Source organism: Leptonychotes weddellii, chromosome 15 (genome assembly GCF_054177405.1).
Source record: "Leptonychotes weddellii isolate Sample4059 chromosome 15, ASM5417740v2, whole genome shotgun sequence".
Classification (NCBI taxonomy): domain Eukaryota; kingdom Metazoa; phylum Chordata; class Mammalia; order Carnivora; family Phocidae; genus Leptonychotes; species Leptonychotes weddellii.
In genome coordinates, this window is record NC_138383.1 from 3,313,325 (window position 1) to 3,334,261 (window position 20,937).

At 58.5% G+C, this 20,937-nt stretch overlaps 1 protein-coding gene across 1 annotated transcript in view; it reads left to right on the plus strand.

Annotated features, from left to right (window-relative positions):
* The window catches only part of DNAH17 (dynein axonemal heavy chain 17), a 95,563-nt gene that overhangs the window by 35,690 nt on the left and 38,936 nt on the right, over window positions 1-20,937 (plus strand). The window contains exons 26-49 of the mRNA XM_081804364.1: window positions 837-959; window positions 2,236-2,583; window positions 2,681-2,772; window positions 3,113-3,239; window positions 3,932-4,084; window positions 5,204-5,329; window positions 5,480-5,587; window positions 6,073-6,204; window positions 6,433-6,593; window positions 6,902-7,058; window positions 8,216-8,320; window positions 10,328-10,485; window positions 10,883-11,021; window positions 11,177-11,404; window positions 11,764-11,901; window positions 12,898-13,030; window positions 13,333-13,460; window positions 14,204-14,352; window positions 16,819-17,101; window positions 17,194-17,367; window positions 17,614-17,821; window positions 18,477-18,642; window positions 19,863-19,965; window positions 20,678-20,825. Coding sequence (XP_081660490.1) covers window positions 837-959; window positions 2,236-2,583; window positions 2,681-2,772; window positions 3,113-3,239; window positions 3,932-4,084; window positions 5,204-5,329; window positions 5,480-5,587; window positions 6,073-6,204; window positions 6,433-6,593; window positions 6,902-7,058; window positions 8,216-8,320; window positions 10,328-10,485; window positions 10,883-11,021; window positions 11,177-11,404; window positions 11,764-11,901; window positions 12,898-13,030; window positions 13,333-13,460; window positions 14,204-14,352; window positions 16,819-17,101; window positions 17,194-17,367; window positions 17,614-17,821; window positions 18,477-18,642; window positions 19,863-19,965; window positions 20,678-20,825 — 3,787 coding nt within the window. The remainder of the gene's footprint in view (window positions 1-836; window positions 960-2,235; window positions 2,584-2,680; window positions 2,773-3,112; window positions 3,240-3,931; window positions 4,085-5,203; window positions 5,330-5,479; window positions 5,588-6,072; window positions 6,205-6,432; window positions 6,594-6,901; window positions 7,059-8,215; window positions 8,321-10,327; window positions 10,486-10,882; window positions 11,022-11,176; window positions 11,405-11,763; window positions 11,902-12,897; window positions 13,031-13,332; window positions 13,461-14,203; window positions 14,353-16,818; window positions 17,102-17,193; window positions 17,368-17,613; window positions 17,822-18,476; window positions 18,643-19,862; window positions 19,966-20,677; window positions 20,826-20,937) is intronic.

The window sequence follows — 20,937 nt, forward strand, 5'->3', positions numbered from 1 at the left end:
CTTGATTCTCTCAGTTAGCTAAACCAGTCTCCGTGGGGGCTCAGGACCGGTACTCGGAAATGTCGATGTAATGGTGAGACTGTAGGAGAGGGGTTGTCGAAGGGGTGTGAGGCCTGGGTAGCCCTGGGCACCTGCTTCTGTTACCAGAGCAACAGTGCCCGAGACTCAGCCGTGCCTGCTAATAACACAGCGTCAGTAGCATTAATCCCTGCGCCTAACGCGTCAGCGTCCTGGGGCTGCCGCAACAAAGAACCACAAACGAGGGGCTTAAAGCCACAGACACGTATTCTTCTGTGGCTCTGTGGCTGCAAGTCTGCAATCAAGGTGTGGGCAGGGGTCCCTCCCTCTGAAGGCTCCTGGGGACAGTCCTTCCCTGCCTCCTCCTGCTCGTGGTGGCCCCAGGCATCCCTTGGCTTGTGGCTGCATCCCTCCAATCTCTGTCTCTGCGACCACATGGCTTCCTTGTGCATTTCAAATCCTCCTCTCCTCTCCTCTTATAAGGACGGCTGTCATTTAGGTCCCACGTGGATAATGCAGGATGATCTCATCTCAAGATCCTTAACATCGACCAAGACCCTGTTTCCAAATAAGGTCATATTCTGAGGTCTGGGTGGGCAGGAACTTGGGAGAAACACTTCAAAGCACTACACGTGGGCTCTGCTATTACACAGTGTTACTGGGAGGAAAGGCAAGTCCTGGAGAAGTAGCTCACCCAAGTCACAGAGCCAGGAAATGGCGACACAGAGCTTCTTCCAACCTGCTGGCTCTCCACAAAGGACAAAGATGTCCATCCAGTACAAATGACCTTAGCTGGAACATGCCTATTTCTCCCCCAGGTGAAATTTGAAATGTCAGATGAGACTACCCTGGCAGATTTACTGCAGCTGAACCTCCACAAATACGAGGATGAGGTCCGAAATATCGTTGACAAGGCTGTGAAAGAGTCTGGGATGGAAAAGGTATTTTGTTTGTTTGTTTGTTTGTTTTTGTCGACAGCAAAGTACGTTCTGTATGGGATGATGCTGAAGCAGGCCCACCAGCCCAGCGCCTATGAGCATCTCATTTCATGTGGGGTCCAGCGGTTGCTTAACACAAAAACAAAGTTTGGTAGGCTTTCCCTTAACCAACCCACGACGGAAATCTTGTAAAAAATTTCCAGAATGTATTACTGGAGAAAGGATCCCCCTGGCTCTAGCTCTGTCTCCTTCATGTGATACTGTGCACATTGAAACATGCCCTGAACTCTCCTCTCGTGGAGCGCCCTTCTCTGTGACTTTGGAGAAGAGGCTGAAGGAGGGAAGGCGGGAGGACTGGCCATCAGGGTGGATGATGAGCCACTGGTCGGGACAGTCACAGGACACAGGGAAATTCAGGAGGGCTCCTTCTGCAATTCAGATCTCTCTCCTCACCTGTTCGGTGAGTGTGAGTCTTCACATTTTGGCTTTCTTCCCTTTTTTTTAAAAAAGATTTTATTTAATTATTTGTCAGAGAGAGAGATAGTGAGAAAGAGCATGAGCGGGAGGAAGGGGCAGAGGCAGAGGGAGAAACAGACTCCCTGCTCAGGGAGCCTGATGCGGAACTCGATCTCAGAACCCTGGGATCATGACCTGAGCTAAAGGCAGACGCTTCTCCGACTGAGCCACCCAGGCACCCTATCTTCCCTTTTTTTTTTTTGAACAGCTTTATTGAGCTATAATTCACATACCATACCATTCACCCATTTAAGGTGTACAATTCAGTGACTTTTAGTGCATTCATGGATGTGTGCAACCATCACGTGGGAGAATTATTCAATGTTAGCATGTTCTCACCAACTCAAAAAGAAAGCCATTCCCTCTAGAAACCCCCCCATCTTCCCATACATCCCCATCCCACCTCAAAGCAACCACTAACCCACTTTCTGTCCCTATGCATTTGCCTGTTTTGGACAGTTCATGTAAATGGAATCTCACAGGATGTGGCCTTGTCTGTCCAGCCTCTTTGACTTCACGTGATGTCATCAAGGTCCATCCATGTGGGAGCCTAAGTCAGAACTTCATTCCTCTTTATGGCTGAATGGCATTCTGATGACCTGTCCATTGTATCTGTTCGTCTGCTGACGGACGTTTGGGTCATTTTTACCTTTTGGCAACGGTCAATGATGTTCTGGATTTCTCAAAGCAGGGCTTTGTCCCGGGTCCTTCTCGGCCCCTCCCGCCAGCCACCGAGTGACGTCGTTTCTGTGTCCCCCGAAAGGTGCTGAAAGCCCTGGACGCCACGTGGTCCACCATGGAGTTTGAGCACGAGCCACACCCACGCATGGGCACCATGATGCTCAAGTCGGACGAGGTGCTGGTGGAGACCCTGGAAGACAACCAGGTGCAGCTGCAGAACCTGATGATGTCCAAGTACCTGTCCCACTTCCTGAAGGAGGTGACGAGCTGGCAGCAGAAGCTGTCCACGGCGGACTCCGTCATCTCAATCTGGTTTGAGGTCCAGAGGACCTGGAGCCACCTGGAGAGCATCTTCATCGGCTCCGAGGACATCCGCGCCCAGCTGCCGGAGGACTCCAAGTGCTTTGACGAAATTGACATGGAGTTCAAGGTGAGCACAGCCTTCCGCCTCCCCCTGGGCATTTTCAGAAATGGCGACGCTGGAGAGCACGTGGCCACTCACGCCCCGGGGGCCCATCTCCTCCCAGGCCCTGATGGAAGAGGCGGTGAAAACCCCCAACGTGGTAGAAGCCACCAACAAGCCTGGTCTCTACGACAAACTGGAGAATCTGAAGAAGAGGTGGGTCCCCGCGCCTGGCCCCACGCCTGGCCCCGTCCCTGCCACCAGGAGGCGTCCTGGTGGCAGGGACCCGAGCCAACAGCCCCCCCCCCCCGCCCCCGCCACCCAGGACAGGGCAAACTCTCCTCCCTGGGCGCTGGTGCTCCGGGCCACGTTGTGCCCGCTGGCCACACAGCATGTCCTCAGCCTCAGAGGGACCCCCACACGGCGGGTCAGGTTCCAAGGTCTGAATCTAACTGGGGCTGCAAACAGCAGACCGGGTGTCTCTGGGCTGTCGTCCGTCTGGCAAGGACAAGATGGGCTGCAGAAAGCCTCGACCTCCCCGTTTCCTCCCTCCTAGCTTGGCTGTGTGCGAGAAGGCCTTGGCGGAATATTTAGAGACAAAAAGACTGGCTTTCCCGAGGTTCTACTTTGTCTCCTCGGCTGACCTCCTGGACATCCTCTCTAACGGAAATGACCCCGTGGAGGTAGGCGGGCCCTTGGCATTCCGAAGGCGGCCCCGTGCTTGCCCCCATGTCTCGGTGGCCCTGGCCGGTTGGAGCCCTGCGCATGGAGGTCCCCAGACCGCCTCCACAAGGTCATCGGCCCCAGAAACCACCAGGGGACCCGGCCATGACAGAGAGACCCCTTGCCTCATTTTCCTCATCTGGAAAATGGGTTAGATGCCAGAAGCTTGGCGAGACGCTGTTTCTGGGAGACACGCCCGCTCGCTAGGTGGCTGCGGGGTCATCCTGACAGATCCGGGACCCCAAGAGCCAGGGGGAGGTGTTTCCTCGAGGCTCTTCTGAAAAGAGAGAGGGCTTAACTCACTAGGTGAAAGGAAAACACTATATTTTATTCGAATCCTAAAATTGCAACACCCACCAGAAGGGACGCACGGGGTGGCCCAGGGAAACGGGCCGAGGGCCTGGGACCGAGCTTGTCAAGGAAAAGTGTCCTGTCACCTTCAGGAACAGACCTGGGATCCCGGGGCTGGTCTCTGAGATGCCCCTTGGTTGGTTAAGCACGTTAGTTAACACCAATCAGACGGGGTGGTGGGGGGGTTAATTCCAAAAATCAGAAAGACGCTTAAAACTGCCCAAGGAAAACCCGGCTGCGCTGCACCCCCTCCAAGGCCCTGGGTTCCGTGACCCCGTGTCTGCCCCCACCCCCACCCCAGGTGAGCCGCCACCTGGCCAAGCTCTTCGACAGCCTGTGTAAACTCAAGTTTCGCCTTGATGCCGACGAGAAGCCTCTCAAATTCGGCCTGGGCATGTTCAGCAAGGAGGACGAGTACGTGGACTTCGACCAAGAGTGTGACCTCTCAGGGCAGGTGAGTGCCGGGGGCACATCCAGGGCGGACGGGCCGCCCCCCGGCCACCCAGCCCGGGACTGTCCCTCGATCCAGCAAGCGCTCCAACAGCTTCCGTAGAGAATTTCCAGCACAGCCTGACCCGTGTAGTCCGGGTGCATCTTGAGAAAAAAACGGACAGAGAAGAAGGGGAGCGGAGAGGGTTATGGATGCCGGTGGGCTGTCTTGGGCTTGCCAGGGGACTGCCTCGAGGGGCCCCCACACGCCTGAACCGCTGCTTTCTAATCCCTGTTCAGAACAATCGGCTCCTCACCTCGGGTGGCCCCGTTCCCGTCCCCAGCCACCCATGAGGCGGCCTCCTCCTGCCGACACCAAGCGGCCCCGCAGCCCCTCTCCCCCATCTCACCGCCCAACTCAGCAACCAAATTGACTTTGACATTTTCCTAAGTGAAATGTAATTTGGAGAGAAATCAGCTGGGGAAAAAAGAGGAAAATCTCACGCAAGAAAACTGGAGCTTCAGAAACGTGGGCCCGGAGCTCCTGGCGGGTTTGCTCGGCGCGGCCGGGGTTGGTGGGGGCCCTGGCGAAACCCAGTCATCACGGTGTGTTCACAACCGCGGGCACTGTGTTTATAGTTTAAAAGAAAAACCAAGCCGATTGTCCTGTTTGGGTCTTCCCCCCCAACCCGTAGTGGCTAGTGAAGGGTTTGTATTTCAAAATACAAAGAAGGCTTGTCTGCAAATAAAATACAAAGAAGGTTTGTCCTGTGTGACTGTCTGGGACCCTGAGACCAGGCACCCGAGGAGCAGCCAGAACCTGCCAGGGACTTGAGAGGACGGCGCCTCAGGGGCTCGGATGTAGCCTGTCTTCTCTTCTAGAATTTTCTCTGGATCCCCTCCCTTGTCCTCCTAGAAATAGCGTAAGCACGTGAACGCCCAAGGCAAAAGTCTTGCAGGGACACCCCCCGGCTTCCCAACCACATTTGTTAAGTGGGTCATTCTTACTGCTCTACAAAACCTTGACTTTTCCACCCCTGGGATGACAATGATGGCAAATGGTCCATTTATTTTTTTAATGACAAAGCAAGTCTTTGGAACTCGCCGCAAGGGCCTGTCTGGTCAATGTGGCTCCCGTCCCCAGGTGGAAGTGTGGCTGAACCGAGTGCTGGACCGCATGTGTTCTACTCTGCGGCACGAAATCCCAGAGGCCGTGGTGACGTACGAGGAAAAGCCGAGGGAGCAGTGGATCTTGGATTACCCAGCCCAGGTCCTGGGCGGCGGTGGGCGGGGGGTGGGGGGCGGGGTCTGCCCCAAGGTCGGTCCCGCGGAGACCAGCCTCCGCGCCGGCAGGGACCGCTGTATCGGGGGGTGACGCTCACGGTGCGGGGGGGCCCGGTGGGCGCCCGTCTGCTTGCAGATTGCGCTCACGTGCACGCAGATCTGGTGGACCACCGAGGTGGGCCTGGCATTCTCGAGGCTGGAGGAAGGCTATGAAAACTCCATCAAGGATTACAACAAAAAGCAGGTGCGTGTCCGTCAGAAACCCTGCCCTTTCTGTCGGTTGGTCAAAAGCGGCCAAATCTCGGCAACCCCCTGTGGTTCCGCCCAAAGGTAACCGCTTTGGAAATATACAACTTTCACTTTTTTGTCTGGAAATCAGCAAATCATCAATTTGTGTGCATATCATGGACTTACATGCCAATACTGTAGAAACTTATCTGCATGGCTTTAAAAATCCCCTGTTTGTACTTAATGTCCACCGTCTTCCCGGGGTGTTAGACTTTCTCACACGATGTCATTTTCAGAGGCTCCGTGGTATCCCGTCGGGGGCTGCTCTGCTGCTCACCCCACCCCCAGCCGGGGGATATTGAGAATTTTTCTGTGCTCCGTTTTTGTAAATAAGAGCATGGTGGGCTTCCCTCCCCCACTGTGGGCTCCCAGGGGACCCACGCAGCCGGGGGAGGGCGGGGCGCACGCAGTGTCCCAGCCAAGGTGCCTCTGCTCCTGCAGATCAGCCAGCTGAACGCGCTCATCACCCTGCTCATTGGAAACCTCAGTGCCGGCGACAGGATGAAGATCATGACCATCTGCACCATCGACGTGCATGCCCGGGACGTGGTCGCCAAAATGATCACAGCCAAGGCATGGGCGCCGGGGAAGGGCCGGGAACCGGGCTGGCCCCTGTTAGTGCCTCTTCCCGGGGCGGGGGGGCGTGACTCTGTTCCTGGTAGCAGCCCCCACCCCTCACGAAGACTCGGCCCTGGGGAGCAGTCAGAGGAGGGCCCGCTCCTCCACGGGATTTGGCTGGGGGCAGCATTGGGGTGGACATGGGTCCTGGAGGAGGAGCCGAGGGTCTGGCACCTCCTGCAGGTGGAGAGCTCCCAGGCCTTCACCTGGCAGTCCCAGCTCCGGCATCGCTGGGACGAAGAGAAGAAGCACTGCTTTGCCAACATCTGTGACGCCCAAATCCAGTACTCCTACGAATACCTGGGCAACACGCCGCGGCTGGTCATCACCCCGCTCACAGACAGGTGAGGGCACGCACCAGCCGCCTTGGGCAGGCGGTCGGGGAGGCCTGTGTCCAGACTCACCCCTGCCGCCTGCCGGGCACCCAGCCTCGGATCACTCCGACGCTAGCTGTGTGGTCTTGGAGGAGTTGCTCAGCCTCTCTGAGGGCCTGCCAAGTGGGGGTGCCATTTCTGGCTCCATCTCACGTCCCTCTTGTGTCTCCCTGGTGCCGAGCGCATGTCACCTGGGCACGGTGAGCTGACACTACCGTGAAAGGGAAGGGGGTGGCCATGGGGTCACCGCACGCAGGATAATCAGAGGTCCCTTGCAGATGCTACATAACCTTGACCCAGTCCCTGCACCTGATCATGGGCGGGGCCCCCGCTGGCCCTGCCGGGACCGGCAAGACGGAGACGACCAAGGATCTGGGCAGGGCCCTGGGCACCATGGTGTATGTCTTCAACTGCTCGGAGCAAATGGACTACAAGGTGCGCTCCAGGCCTGGAGGGGGCCAGAGGCCCCTGTGGGGACCACACACCGCATCCCCGGGCCCCATGCGTGTTCTAGATGTCTGGACACTGCAGTTCGAACCGGGGGAGGAGGCACCGGGTTCCCAGTCTGCTGACGGTCTCTGCCCTGCGTCCCTGCCAGTGGTCTTGGCCCTCCCAGGAAGCTGGGGCCCCATGGAGGTGACAAACATGTCCAGAAGAGGCTCCTAGGGTCAACAAACCCAGGCCCAAATGTCCTGTCCTGCCCTGGGAGGTCACCTCCTCCCAGCCTCTGTTCCAAGCTCTCTCCAGGTGGCTGGGGGCTCCCGACAGAATGAGCGCCTCTGTCGTGGTTCAGCGTGGGGCTTTGGGGTCAAAGCGAGTCCAGGCAGGCTGAGCAGGGGAGCCAGGGGACAGGCCAGGCCCCAGCGATCCCTGGAGACTGTGCAGCATGCTGTGGGTTCTCCACGGGCCCCATGGGAGAGCAGAGCCTCCTGGAGGCCCAGCAGGGCAGCCTCTGTGGTGGGCTGGGGTGGGCCTGGCATCAGAGCCTGGGCCTGCAGGAGGCCTCTGGTCCCCTCCCCACCCGTATTTGAGCCCCAAAGCCCAACCCTCCTGAGGTTGAGGTGGGGCCAGCTGCCCCTCTCCCAGTCAAGGCCACAGACCACACCAGCCTCTGGATTTCAGAAAAGTATCTCAGGAGCACTTTAACACTCACCTGGAATCCCATACGGAGACCCTGAAGAATCCTCATCACCCAGCTAAGGACTGGAGAGACACAAACATCTAGAAGAAAATCTGACACGCATGCCCACCCCCCATCTTGGAGAGAAGCCCCTCCCTTGAGTGCAAGAAAAAAATAGCAGGGGCTGCATTTTATACAAATGCACTTGTCTGAGCCATCCAGCTCGGAGGCCAGGGAAGCCCCCACACCAGGGAGGTCATGGGCCAAGGCTGGGCTCTTCCTGGCAGCCAGCCCTCCACGGCATGCACCGGCCCGCTGGCCTCCCCCAGGCCCCAGAGCTCCCCAGCCTGACCCTCGGTCAGTGGACTGTGAACAGGACTGTGACCCAGCTGAAGGGGCAGGTGGGGGGCGCCTGGCAGGACTCTGGTCGGTCCTCTGAGTCTCTTCCTCTCCCCTATCTCACCCTTCCTAGTCTTGTGGGAACATCTACAAGGGCCTGGCTCAGACTGGAGCGTGGGGCTGCTTCGATGAATTTAACCGAATCTCGGTGGAGGTCTTGTCCGTGATCGCTGTGCAGGTAGGGTCCTGTCCCTGGTCTGTGGGTCACGTAGGGGCTGGGGCTTGTCAGCTCTCCTGTCAGCCCTTACACCAGGCAGTCCGTTCAGCCCTGTGACCCTCCTTGCCTGTCCCCAATGCGCCGTGCAGTGCAGGGTGGTGTGGCACGGAGGTGAGGGACCCCAGGCCTGTCCTACAGGGGCCCGGAGTCCAGGTGGGCACACAGAAGAATCGGATGCAGCAGGCCTAGGTGTAACCAGCTACACATGAGGGGATAATGAATTCTGCCTGGAGGACAAGGACAGAGGTTACGGTGTCAGCGAAGGATGCATTAGACATCAGTGCTGGAAGGACAGGGAGGAGGCGGGGAAAGACGGGAGGGAGGAAATAGGCCCGTGTGCTTCGGGCATGAACGATGGGGAGGCCGGGACGCGGTGGGAGTAAGATCCTCAGAGGGGGGACAGCCCCATGCCGGCACAGCCCCAGGCCGCTTGCAAACTGCCTGTGCACCCGCCCCCACGTCTGGAGGTGCATTCCTACACTGCACACGAACCCTCCGGATCCGGAGGTGAGAACCACGGGGCTCTCTCAGGGGAGCCGAGGCCAAGCTCGAGGTCCAGAATCAACTTGAATATTCCAAAAGGACCCAGAGGTCAGGCCGGTGCAGGTGCTGGGACCCTCCTTCCCACGGGCGCAGTAGATAGATAAGCAGAGACCAGCTCCCTGCAGCCGGAGTCTCCAGCCCACACGGGAGGCTGGGGGGCAGAGCCAGGGGAGCCGAGCTGAAACCGGCCCCTGCCACTCACGACCCACAGCCTGGGTGTAGCGCCTGCTCCAGACTTACTCACTGGACTCCCCAGCTCTGTGCTTGGCCGTGATTTCAACTCTCCCTAATCCCTAAAATGGTTTCGACGACTCAGGTTTGCTGACACCATTAGAGGTGAAGGCAGGTGGCCGGCACCCTCCACCTGTTAGCCTCCCGACACGGAGCTGTCCCTGAGCTCTGGGCTGGAGGCCAGTAAGGCAAAGAGAGAGCGAAGGCTGCTGCCTCGGGGTCCCCCACCCCCACCAGGGCAGCAGCAGAGTGACTCCCCACCCCCAAAGTCGGTAAATGGACCCCAACATGGTTTTTGACTCGAATGGACCATCAAGAACTGGGCCAGGATGCTAGGAGAGGCTTCGCATAGCGGGGAGGCAGCAAAGAAATTAAGAAATTAAGGTGCACCGCCCCAGCCGCCAGGCCTGCCCCGGGGAGCCCGGCCCTGCGGACCAGCCGGGGAGGAAAGGCCAGGCCCCAGGGCGGGAGCTTTGCTCAGAAGGGCGGAGAGACCTTGAATTCAAGGCAGGCGTTTGGGAGGTTTAACCATGATCGTGGGGCGCCCTCCCGTGGTCGCGCACAGGTTGGCAGCCAGTCGGCAGGAGCGGAAGATCCCACGGGCTCCTGAGCCCCCAGGTTTAGAATTCACCCAGTGCCGTTCTCACAGACCGCCAGACACAGAGCCCGCTGCTGCGGCGTGCCCCCACGCGGCACCCAGAGCGGGAGCGGGACCCACGGAGCGGCCAGGAAGCAGAGCGCCGCTCAGCGACAGTGCGGGGCAAGCAGGGGTGTCCCGGCGCCGGGTGGGGGGACCCTCGACCCCGGTGCTCTACTGGGTGACGCGCCCAGGACATGCTGCAGTACGGGAGTCTGGAGCAGACCAGTGGGGGCCGGGGTCACAGGGAGGGTGGGGGCCGGGGGAGGCGGGTATGACTATAGCAGGGGACGAGAGGGGTCCTCGCGTCGTGCAAGATGCTCCCGCTAGGGGACGCTGGGGAGGGGCGCGCGGGGGGCCCAGGGGCATGTCCGCTGCCTTATTTCTTAAAACTGCGTGTGAGTCTATGTTGTCTCAAAATTAAGTTTAATTAAAAAGAAAGCGAGACCAGGAGTGTCCTCTGCAAACGCGTAGCCACAGGCTTTGACACCAGTGAAGATCCGGCCCGTGGAAGCTGGGCATTCCCACGCTGACACGTCTGTGCGCCAACTGTTTAGGTTAAATGTGTCCAAGATGCGATTCGGGCCAAGAAAAAAACGTTCAGTTTCCTGGGAGAGATGATAGGTCTCATCCCCACCGTGGGCATTTTCATCACCATGAACCCTGGGTATGCAGGACGCGCCGAGCTGCCCGAGAATTTAAAGGCCTTATTCAGGTGTGTGGGCAGAGGAGGGCAGAGGGGACCCTAAGCCAGGGCGAGCTGGGAGTGAGGGAGGGAGGCCGGGGAGCGAGGCTCCTGAGTTAGGGGCTCTAGCAGGCAAGGCCTCCTTAAAAAGCAGACAGTAATCTTCCCGCTCTGCCTTCCTGGGGGAGGAGGCCCCTGACCACGGAAGGCTGGGTTCAGAGAAGAGTCAGTACAGCGGGTGTGGGGCTTGGCGCCAGGCCCTGCAGACGGCAGAGGGCACAGGGGGATGCTGGGAACCCGCCCCCATGCCCCTGCAATCCTGACGCTGTGGGCTTCCTGGCACGGGAGGTGTGCACCTAGCTGATGAGAGGCGGGATTGTGGGAGGAAGGGGGAGAAGCCTGAGCAGACCCCGCTGATCTCCCCCAGGCCCTGCGCCATGGTGGTTCCCGACTTTGAACTGATATGTGAGATCATGCTGGTGGCCGAGGGCTTTCTGGAAGCCCGCCTGCTGGCCAGGAAGTTCATCACGCTCTATACCTTGTGCAAAGAGCTCCTGTCGAAGCAGGTGCATGCCAGCGGTGTCCGGGGCTGCAGGGCGGCGCGGGAGGGTGCCGTCCATGTGCCCCCGGGGGCATGCCGGCTTTGGCCCCAACCCTCCCTAACCCCAGCCCGGGTGGGAAGGCGTGCTCACACCTGCTCGCCCATGCCTCCCCTCCCCAGGATCATTACGACTGGGGCTTGCGAGCCATCAAGTCTGTGCTGGTGGTGGCCGGCTCCCTGAAGAGGGGCGACCCCAGCCGGGCAGAGGACCAGGTGCTCATGAGGGCGCTGAGAGACTTCAACATCCCCAAGATCGTGACCGACGACCTGCCCGTGTTCATGGGGCTGATCGGGGACCTTTTCCCTGCCCTGGACGTGCCTCGGAAGCGGGACCTGAATTTTGAAAAGGTAGGAACTACTGGGCCCTCGGTGGCAGGTGCAGCACCGGGCAGATGGTAGCCCCACGTTTCTCCCTCCGCTGCTGGGAGAAACACCCGGAAGCCCCAAACCACCTTCCAGCCCCAGCCAGCACCTCTTTCAATGCTGGGGATGGGGCGGATCTCAGGAGGAATGGGGGTGCGGCAGAGGGGCTTCGGGCAGACCTGTCGCCTGCAGATGCTCAGCAGCATCACCGGCAGAACGTGGGGACACATCCACGCCAGAAGCCACTGTTCCCTTACAACATCTCCCACAAAGCCCCCTCCTGGAACGACTGCCTGGTCCTTGCGCCCTGTGCCCAACACCCCCTCCTGTGTGCACCTCCCCAGATCATCAAGCAGAGCATCGTGGAGCTCAAGCTGCAGGCAGAAGACAGCTTTGTGCTGAAGGTCGTGCAGCTCGAGGAGCTGCTCCAAGTGCGCCACTCGGTGTTTGTCATCGGGAACGCGGGCAGTGGCAAATCTCAGGCATGCCCCACTCTTGTCCACTCCTCGGTCCTCCCTGAAGGCCTGTAGGCTGCTAGAGGCTTGGCCTCTGTCACCTCCCCACGCCCCCGGGGGCAGGGGGCAGCGAGGAGCAGGCCCTGGTCCCACTGATGAGGGCCCTCTCCTAGGTTCTCCTCTCTTCTTGCTCCTTCCCCCTGGACACCAGCCACCGGGCCCTCTACGGCCAGCCCCCACCCCCGCCCTCTGTCCCCACCTGCCCCCTGTGTCAGCCCCCCAAACTCCTGTCCCCTGCCATTACCTGGGCATGGTGAGAAGCAGAGGGTGGTGGCCAATACAACTGATACCTATGACATCGGAAGATTCTAAGCCAGCCAGTGTTGAGCTGGAAGCCCGCAGGATGGACCACTGTGTTATTAATCAAGATCATTTCCAAAGACTAATAACATGGGGGTGCTCACAGCAAGTAATTTTTAAAAAGACAGAAACTTGGCAACAGCTTTCTCTGCCCACGGGTCCTGTCCCTAGGCTTTAATAAAACCACCTTTTTGCACCCCCCCCCAAAAAAAAGCAACTGCATGAACCCAATCTTCTAAAAAGAATATGTACATATGTATGTATTTTTATGCCTGTACACACATATACATGTATGAAAACATCCTCAAATGTCCCTCAAAATCCTTTTCTCTGGGTGGAGGAATTACCAGTGAGCGTAGATTGCCTTTGTCATCAAGAAACTACTGTGAACTTTTCCTGATCTTAGCCTGGTCCCAGGGCACGTGGCGCCCCATTGTCCACACACAGGGGTGGTTGCCGTGCGTTCCCCATCCCCCGGGCACCTGCCTCGGTCAGTTTGGGGGCGCAAACTCACCTGCATGTCACCAGGCAGGACCGGCCCAGAGCAGGAGTTCTGGGTGGGGTTCGTAAAAGGCCTTCGGAGTTGTGCATGGTGCGTCCCCGGGTGTGGGTGCAGGAGTGGTGGCCCCCGAGCCCTGGGTGAACAACGCACCCCCACACCAGGTCCTCAAGTCTCTCAACAAGACCTATCAGAACATGAAGAGGAAGCCGGTTGCCGTGGACCTGGACCCCAAGGCTGTCACCTGTGATGAGCTGTTTGGCATCATCAACCCGGCCACCAGGGAGTGGAAAGACGGTAACAGGAGCTGTGGCAGGGTGGACTGAGTGAGGGCAGGTCACCAGCAGGCGTCCCGGGCTCACACCAGCCCTGCTCACTCACACCAGCCCTGCTCACTCACACCAGCCCCGCTCACACCAGCCCTGCTCACTCACACCAGCCCTGCTCGCTCACACCAGCCCTGCTCGCTCACACCAGCCCCGCTCACACCAGCCCTGCTCACTCACACCAGCCCCGCTCACTCACACCAGCCCTGCTCACTCACACCAGCCCTGCTCGCTCACACCAGCCCTGCTCACACCAGCCTTGCTCACTCACAGGCCTTTTCTCCACCATAATGCGGGATCTGGCCAACATCACTCATGATGGCCCCAAGTGGATTGTCTTGGATGGAGACATAGACCCAATGTGGATTGAATCTCTCAACACTGTGATGGATGACAACAAGGTTCGAGGGGCTCCTGGATTCCAGAACTAACCCCCAAAGCCATAGTGATGGCCCCAGGGCCTGGGTCAGGGCAGGGCAGGGGGCTCATGGGAAGGGCCACACATCACCACCCACCACAGACAACAGAGAGAACCTGCCCTAGGCTGAAACCAGAAGAGTGAGGGTCTGTCTGGAACTCTGCACAGAAAATTATGAACAAGGGAAAGTTCCCTGTCACAAGATGTGTTTGTCGTAGGACACAGCTCCACATGCCCCCATCTGAGATATGTTTGGGCAGCAGCGAAGGTGAAGGGTGCAGATACAGAGAATATTCTTGCTTAATTGGCATGTGACATAACATGGCAGAACATCTCATATCTTGGAAGGCAGAAACAATCTTCAGAATGATCTAGAAGCAGCTTAAGAAAGTGATTCTCAGTTGGGTGGAAGAGGGAACTCAAGAATCCCCGGGGAAGGGGGCGGGGATCATGGTTTCAGAAAGCAAACTGAACATCCCAGTGACGTCCTACATGGTGCGCACATCCGGGAGCCTCGTGTGTTGTCCTGGGGTGGGCGGGGGCGGACGTGGGACTGCGGTCAAGGATGTCTGGGAAAGGTTGGGCTGGGAGAAGCTGGTTGGTGGCGGGCACAGGTGCGCAGGTCCCAGACTTCCTCCTCGTCGTTCGGAGACACGTCCGTGTGACGACCCATCAGGACGATGGCACGTGGCCCCTGTAAACCCACAGGCCTGCCTCCCTTCCCAGGTCCTCACCCTGGCCAGCAATGAGCGAATCCCCCTAAACCGCACCATGAGGCTGGTGTTCGAGATCAGCCACCTGAGGACGGCCACCCCTGCCACCGTCTCCAGAGCCGGCATTCTTTACATCAACCCCGCAGATCTGGGGTGGAACCCGTGAGTTGGGTTTTCGTTTTCCTGGTCCAAACTGGCGGAGGAAGATGGGGCTGGGGGCATTTCAGAGTCGCCTGTGTGGGTGTGCATCCAGGCCTTCGGGAAATATGACGTGGTGCTCCCCACGCACCAGGTCACAGCAGTGACAGGATGCGAGACAGCCCCGTGACTGTGGGGGTGAGGCACGGCGATGAGAGCGGGCACCCTGAGGGGGACGGAGGAGGGTCCAGGCCTGTCACCGAGATGGGCAGTCTTCCCGAGAGGAGGCAGACTTAGGGCTGACACCTGGCGGGAGAGGGGTTTTCCAGGAGGACGAAAACTGCAGGGAGCATGCCAGGCGAGAACCAGCCTGGATGGGGCATGGGCGGCGGTGGGGGAGGTGAGAGTGGGAGGTTGCGGGGTCCGGGCGGTGGTTAGGTGTTTGTGGGTGGAGCATGAAGCCCGAAGATGCTCTTGGCAGGAAGGGGCCGGCGAGGACCAGCCTGCCCATACGGAACCATGGGTGGCCCCTGGGGACAGAGATGAAGGGAAGATGTGAGAAATGTTTGAAATCTTAAGAAATAGAAGATGTGGCATTGATTCTGGGGACCCAAAGTCCACAATCTAAGTGTGGGCATGGCTGGTTCCTCCCAGAGGCCCCAAGGGAGAACGTGTCCCAGGCCTCTCTTCTGGCCCTCTCTCCTGGCTTCTGGTGGCTCCGGGGCATCCTTGGCGTCCCTTGACTTCTGGATGCATCCCCCGATCCCTGCATCTGCCTCTACACGGCCACCATTCTGTGTCTCTCGAGGTCTTCCCTCAGTCCCCTCTTCTTGTAGGGACAGTCATCGGACTGGGGCCCACCCTAATGCAGGACGATCTCATTTGAGATCCTTACCTTGACTATGTCTGTCTGCAAAGACCCTTTTCCAAATAAGGTCACATTTCCCAGTCTCAGTGGACCTGTCTTTTGGGAGTCATCATTCTGCCCACTATCACCACATGTGAGAGTTTTCGGGGTGGGCAGGCAAGGCAGGAGCTGTGGACACAGGGCACCAGGAGGGGGCGGGGATCGCGTGGCACTTGGGGGCACAGAGCCCCCCGGGAAGGAGGCAGCCCTCCCCCAGGGGCAGCAGTGACTCGAGGCCAGGAGACCACGGGGCACATCCCAGAGTGGGAAGTGAAAGGAGGCTGCCTCTGGGGGCCGGGCAGGAGCCAGGCCGGCTCGTCCTCCCAAGTGTGTGTGTCCCCCTGGGCTTGCATTTCCCATCAAAGCCAGCATGCCCTAGACGACTCTAACCAAGGCAACATTTTTAATTTGACATAAACACCTTCAGGAGAGAGGGCAAATACAGCAGTCTGTGCACAGATTCGCAAACCAGGCTCCACTCTGAAGACCTGCTCTATTCGGAGGGCAGGTCCTAACCGTTGCAGGCACAGGGCTTACCACGCTTTGCCTGCAGACGCAGACTGTGGAAAGGATGACTCTGTTACTGTGGACAGTCCAGGGCGTGATGGGGCAGAGGTCTGAGCTCTCGGTTCTCTGTCCCGATAGAGCACAGTAAGGATTGGAGCCTCCAGCGTGAGGGCTCGCTCACGGAGAGGCATGTCCTCTGGCTGTGGGTGGCGACGCGAGCTTCCTGCTTCGGCTCGGGCCGTCCTGGGAATGACACGCTCACTGACCCCTGAGGGAGCCGGACACCATTTATGCTTTTAGCAGGCACTCATGCAGCACTCATGGTGGGCCAGGCTCCCTTCTGTGGGCTTTAAAAATATCAGCCCAGGTGGTCCTTCAAAATGGGAGTCATTGTTGTCACTCACACTTATAGATGATGTGTTGAGTAACTCGCCCAAGCCGCTGTTGGCCACAGTGGAGTCGATTCAAGCCCAGACAGCAGGCCCCAGAGTCTGTGCCCTCACCCTTATGGGGGGGCCACTTCTGGGCAGCCCACTCCAGAGGCAGCTGGGCGCCCGACAGTCCAACATGGCTCCTCGAGGATTACCTATTGCATTAGTTTGGACTCTTCCATGGAATGTGACAAATTCAACTCAAACTAGCTAAAGCAAAAAAAAAAAAAGAATTGGCTCAATTCACCAAAACTGCTTCAGGCATGGCTGGATCCAGGAATTCAGATGATGTAATGAGAGGTCCCTGTTCCTCTCCCTTTCTCGCCCTTCTCTCCCCCTCCCACCCTGATGATGTGTCATGGGATTTTTCTCTTCCCCTATGTCCAGCTCTGCTGCCCTCAGCATTGGCTTCATTTGGGGTAGCAAAGGTGGTTCCCAGTTGTTCTAAGCTTATGGCATAGCTAGAATGCCAGAGAAAGAGCACACCCCCACAGCCCCAGCACCCTCATCAGACTCTCGGAAGCTCTGCGTCTGGCCCTATCACCAGAATCACTTAGAGACACCAGGGGTGTTCAGCAAGGGGAGGGTTGCCAGGCAGACCCAACATGGTGGTCCCAGCACCCAGTGCCTCCCCGTCTTCCCCAGGGTGGTGAGCAGCTGGATTGAGAGGCGCAAGGTGCAGTCTGAGAAGGCCAACCTGATGATCCTCTTCGACAAGTACCTGCCCACGTGCCTGGATAAGTTGCGCTTTGGGTTTAAGAAGATCACGCCCATACCGGAGATCACGGTCACCCAGATGATCCTGTACCTGCTCGAGTGCCTCCTCACAGAGAAGAACGCGCCTCCCGACTCCCCCAAAGAGCTGTACGAGCTCTACTTTGTGTTTGCCTGCTTCTGGGCTTTCGGGGGAGCCATGTTCCAGGACCAGGTGAGCAGCCGGCCACGGGGGAGCCCGCCGCCCACGTGAGGTCTCTGGCCGCCCCCAACTGGGCCCTGCTTGTTGTTCTTGTTCTTCAACAGCTTGTAGATTATCGAGTCGAGTTCAGCAAATGGTGGATCAACGAATTTAAAACGATCAAGTTCCCCTCGCAGGGAACGATCTTCGACTACTACATAGATCCTGACACTAAAAAGTTCCTGCCGTGGACGGAAAAAGTGCCTGCCTTTGAGCTGGACCTGGACGTCCCACTGCAGGTAACTGCCCCGGACAGGTGACAGTTTACTGATGACTTAGGAGCAGGACTCCCCGTCCTGTCTCAGGCTTCATGACGGACGACCAGATGCAAACAATTTTCAACAGCAGGACCTTCTAAGTAAACCTGGAGATTGAACAAACTGTTCAGGTCTGCAAGTCAGTTGGAAGGGGGAAAGCGGAGGCTCAGTGTGTCTGAGGCTCAGGGCTCCTCCCTCCCCTCCTGTCCTTCTGCTCCCCACCCCCAGGCCTCTCTGGTGCACACCACAGAAACCATCCGAATCCGCTACTTCATGGACCTGCTCATGGAGAAGTCGTGGCCATTGATGCTGGTGGGGAACGCGGGCACGGGCAAGTCTGTGCTGATGGGGGACAAGCTGCAGAGCCTCAACACCGACGACTACCTAGTTCAGGCTGTGCCCTTCAACTTCTACACGACCTCAGCCATGCTGCAGGGTGGGGGCCGCAGCCGAGAGCAGGGGTGCAGGGTGGGGGGCAGGCTGGGATGGAGGGTGGGGCCGGAGCCAAGAGCAGAACTACAGTGGGGGCCAGGGGCAGGAGCAGGGGTGCAAGGTGGGGGGGTAGGCCAGGGTACAGGGTGGGGCTGGGGCCAGGAGCAGGGGTGCAGGGTGGGTCAAGGACCGGGGTGGGTCCAGATAGCCCAGTCTGGACACCCCCAATCATGCTCATCCCACATGGCTGCCCCCCAGCCTCCACATTCCCCATGACCCCTTTTCACCAAAGACCCAGGGACTGGCCAAGGTCCTCTTCTCTTGCCATACTCCTTCCACTGGCCTCTAGCCACAGAGTAGGGGGGATGGGAGTAGGAGCTCCTGGGCAGATCTTGCGAGAGCCCCTGCCATAACCGGTCTGAGGTGGCCCCGAGGTTGTCCAGCTGCAAGGTTCCTGCCACCTTTGCCTTGGACCCTCCACGCCCACGGCTCACTCCTTTGTTCCTGGGGGTGATGGAGTCGAAGTCCCCCCATCCTCGGTGCCCCCTCCAGGGCCACTCCCTTGGCCACGGCCTCTGGTGCTGGGGACCCTGAGCCCAGCAGGACCTCCCAGCAGGATGTACCAGGCATGGTGGTAGCCAACCAGCTCCCTTCTCTAGGGGTTCTTGAGAAGCCACTGGAGAAGAAATCCGGTAGGAACTATGGCCCCCCAGGCACCAAGAAGCTGATCTACTTCATTGACGACATGAACATGCCCGAGGTGGACAAGTATGGGACAGTGGCCCCCCACACGCTCATCCGGCAGCACATGGACCACGGGCACTGGTGAGTGGGCAGGGAGGGGGGCCCGGGGAGGGGCAGGACCGTGACACACACCACCAGGGTGGAGCCTCAGGGCTGGAGGGGTGTATCAGATCTCCCCCTACATCCATCTGCTAGGCCCTGGGCAGGCAGCCGTGGCCAAGAGCACCCACGGAGGGAGGACAGACAGGTCCCTCTCCCATCGAGGGTCCCTCTGGCAGGGGAGACAAAGAGGTGCAGTTGGACAGGCAAGGGGAGCTCTGAGCGAGCCCCCCAGTGCGGCCCCAGAGCAGTCCCCCGGCTGGGACAGAGACAGGCCTGGGGAGGCTGCCCTGCAGCTGAAAGCTCGAGGCAGAGTCAGGACCGGTCATGGGACGGACTTGGGAGGGAGAGCATCCTGGGCAGAGCAAATGCCACATGCAAAGGCCCTGTGGAGGGTGGGGGGGGAGGAAGCATGGCACAAGGAGGACCCAACGTGGCTGGAGTGTGAGAGCCAGAGGGAGAGGGCGCGCAGGGCAGCTACAGCCAGACCTCAAGACCTTTGCTCGCCCGAGAAGCCTCCCGCAGGCAGCAGAAAGCTTCCGGTGGCATGTTTACAGGTGCAGTTCGGACAGACCAAAAGAATATTCAGGGCAGTTAACCTAAGTGTGTCTGACACAAGGGTCCTGTAACGACCTGGCCAGTGGCCCAGGCCAAACCTGGGGGTTTTGAGACCGAAGGAACCCAAGAGCTCCCATCGGAAATCAGACCGTGGAGGCATGAAGCCCACCCCTTGCTGCCGAGAACTAGAGGCAGAGAGGGCTTCACAAGGGTCAAGCCCACCCACGTCCATCACTTGCCCTGTCCCTGCTCCACCACGCTGGGCTCACAGGTAGTAGGAAGCCAGGAAGGTTAGAATGGAGCAGGGGCAGGTAATGTGTGGACAGGGTGTCAGGGACCGCTCCCCAGGGGATGTGACAGAGCCAGGCCACGGGGTAAGCGGGCACTGAAAGCGGTGCAGGGCGGCCCCCCTCGAGGAGCTGGAATCTGAGCTCACGCCTGCACCCTGAGCCACTCCGATGCCTCCTGTTTCAAAATTTTTCTTGAAAACATGAAGCAAAATTGGCCGCTTCACCTGTAAGTGATAGTTATTAAGGTGTTTTTTTTATCTGCACATGCAAGAAATGATTGGGGGTGGGCTGGGGGGCCCGGGGATGGCTCCTCCAGGCCGGCGGCACAACGTAGCGCCCGTCTCCCGCGTGCAGGTATGACAGACAGAAGCTGACGTTGAAGGACATCCATAACTGCCAGTACGTGGCTTGCATGAACCCCACCTCCGGATCCTTCACCATCGATCCCAGACTCCAGGTAGGCAGAGATCAAACTCTGGTTAGCCAGCCACTGTGGGTTTGAGGCTCACTTTGGCACAAGAAAATAAAAGCATTGATTTGGGGTGTTGTCAGGGCTGCGGGCCGACATTCTCTGGAGAATTCCCTCACCTTGCAGCATGCGTGCGTCAGGGAATTCCCCGGGGCAACGAGATGTGAGCCAGCCCTCCCTCAGACCCCACAGGGCCGCCCCAGTTAGCAAATGCAAATACGGGGGGCCAGTCAAATGTGAATTTCAGATCAACGACAAATACTTGCCTAGTGTAAGCATGTCCTGTACAATATTTGGGACACACTTGTACCGAAAACAATGACTTGTTGTGTATCTGAAACTCAGATGTCACAGGATATCCTGGATTATATCTACGACCCCACCCAGGCAGGACCTCCCCTCTGAAGTATCTAAGCAGATGGAGACCTAGAATAGAAAACCAGGCCTGTGCCCTGAGACACTCTTTTGCCTCCACCAAAATTTTGCTTGAGAGCATGACGCGTGGATTTGGCAGTTTCGGATATGCTCAATATTTGATGGGGTTTTAGCACATGTAAGGCACAAGGAGGACAGCTGTCCATTCTGACCATGCCCACAAGATACTGGGGCGGTGGACAGAGTCTGCTCCCCCAGAAGGCAGCCCCGGCCACAAGCTGGTCCCTGCGGGCTGCCTGATGGGGGTTTGTGTTGTTCCGGACAGCGCCATTTCTGTGTGTTTGCTGTGAGCTTCCCGGGCCAGGAGGCCCTCACCACCATCTACAACACAATCTTGGCCCAGCACCTGGCCTTCCGCTCGGCCCCCATGGTGGTTCAGAGGATGAGCAGCCAGCTCGTGGCCTCGGCCCTGGGTAAGCTGACCAGCCTCATCCCCCCCTTCTGTGGGCACAGCCTACTGCTTTATGGGGCTGATGGCTTCTTCATAGTTTCCCCTGGTAAATATTTTATTTATACTTTCAAATC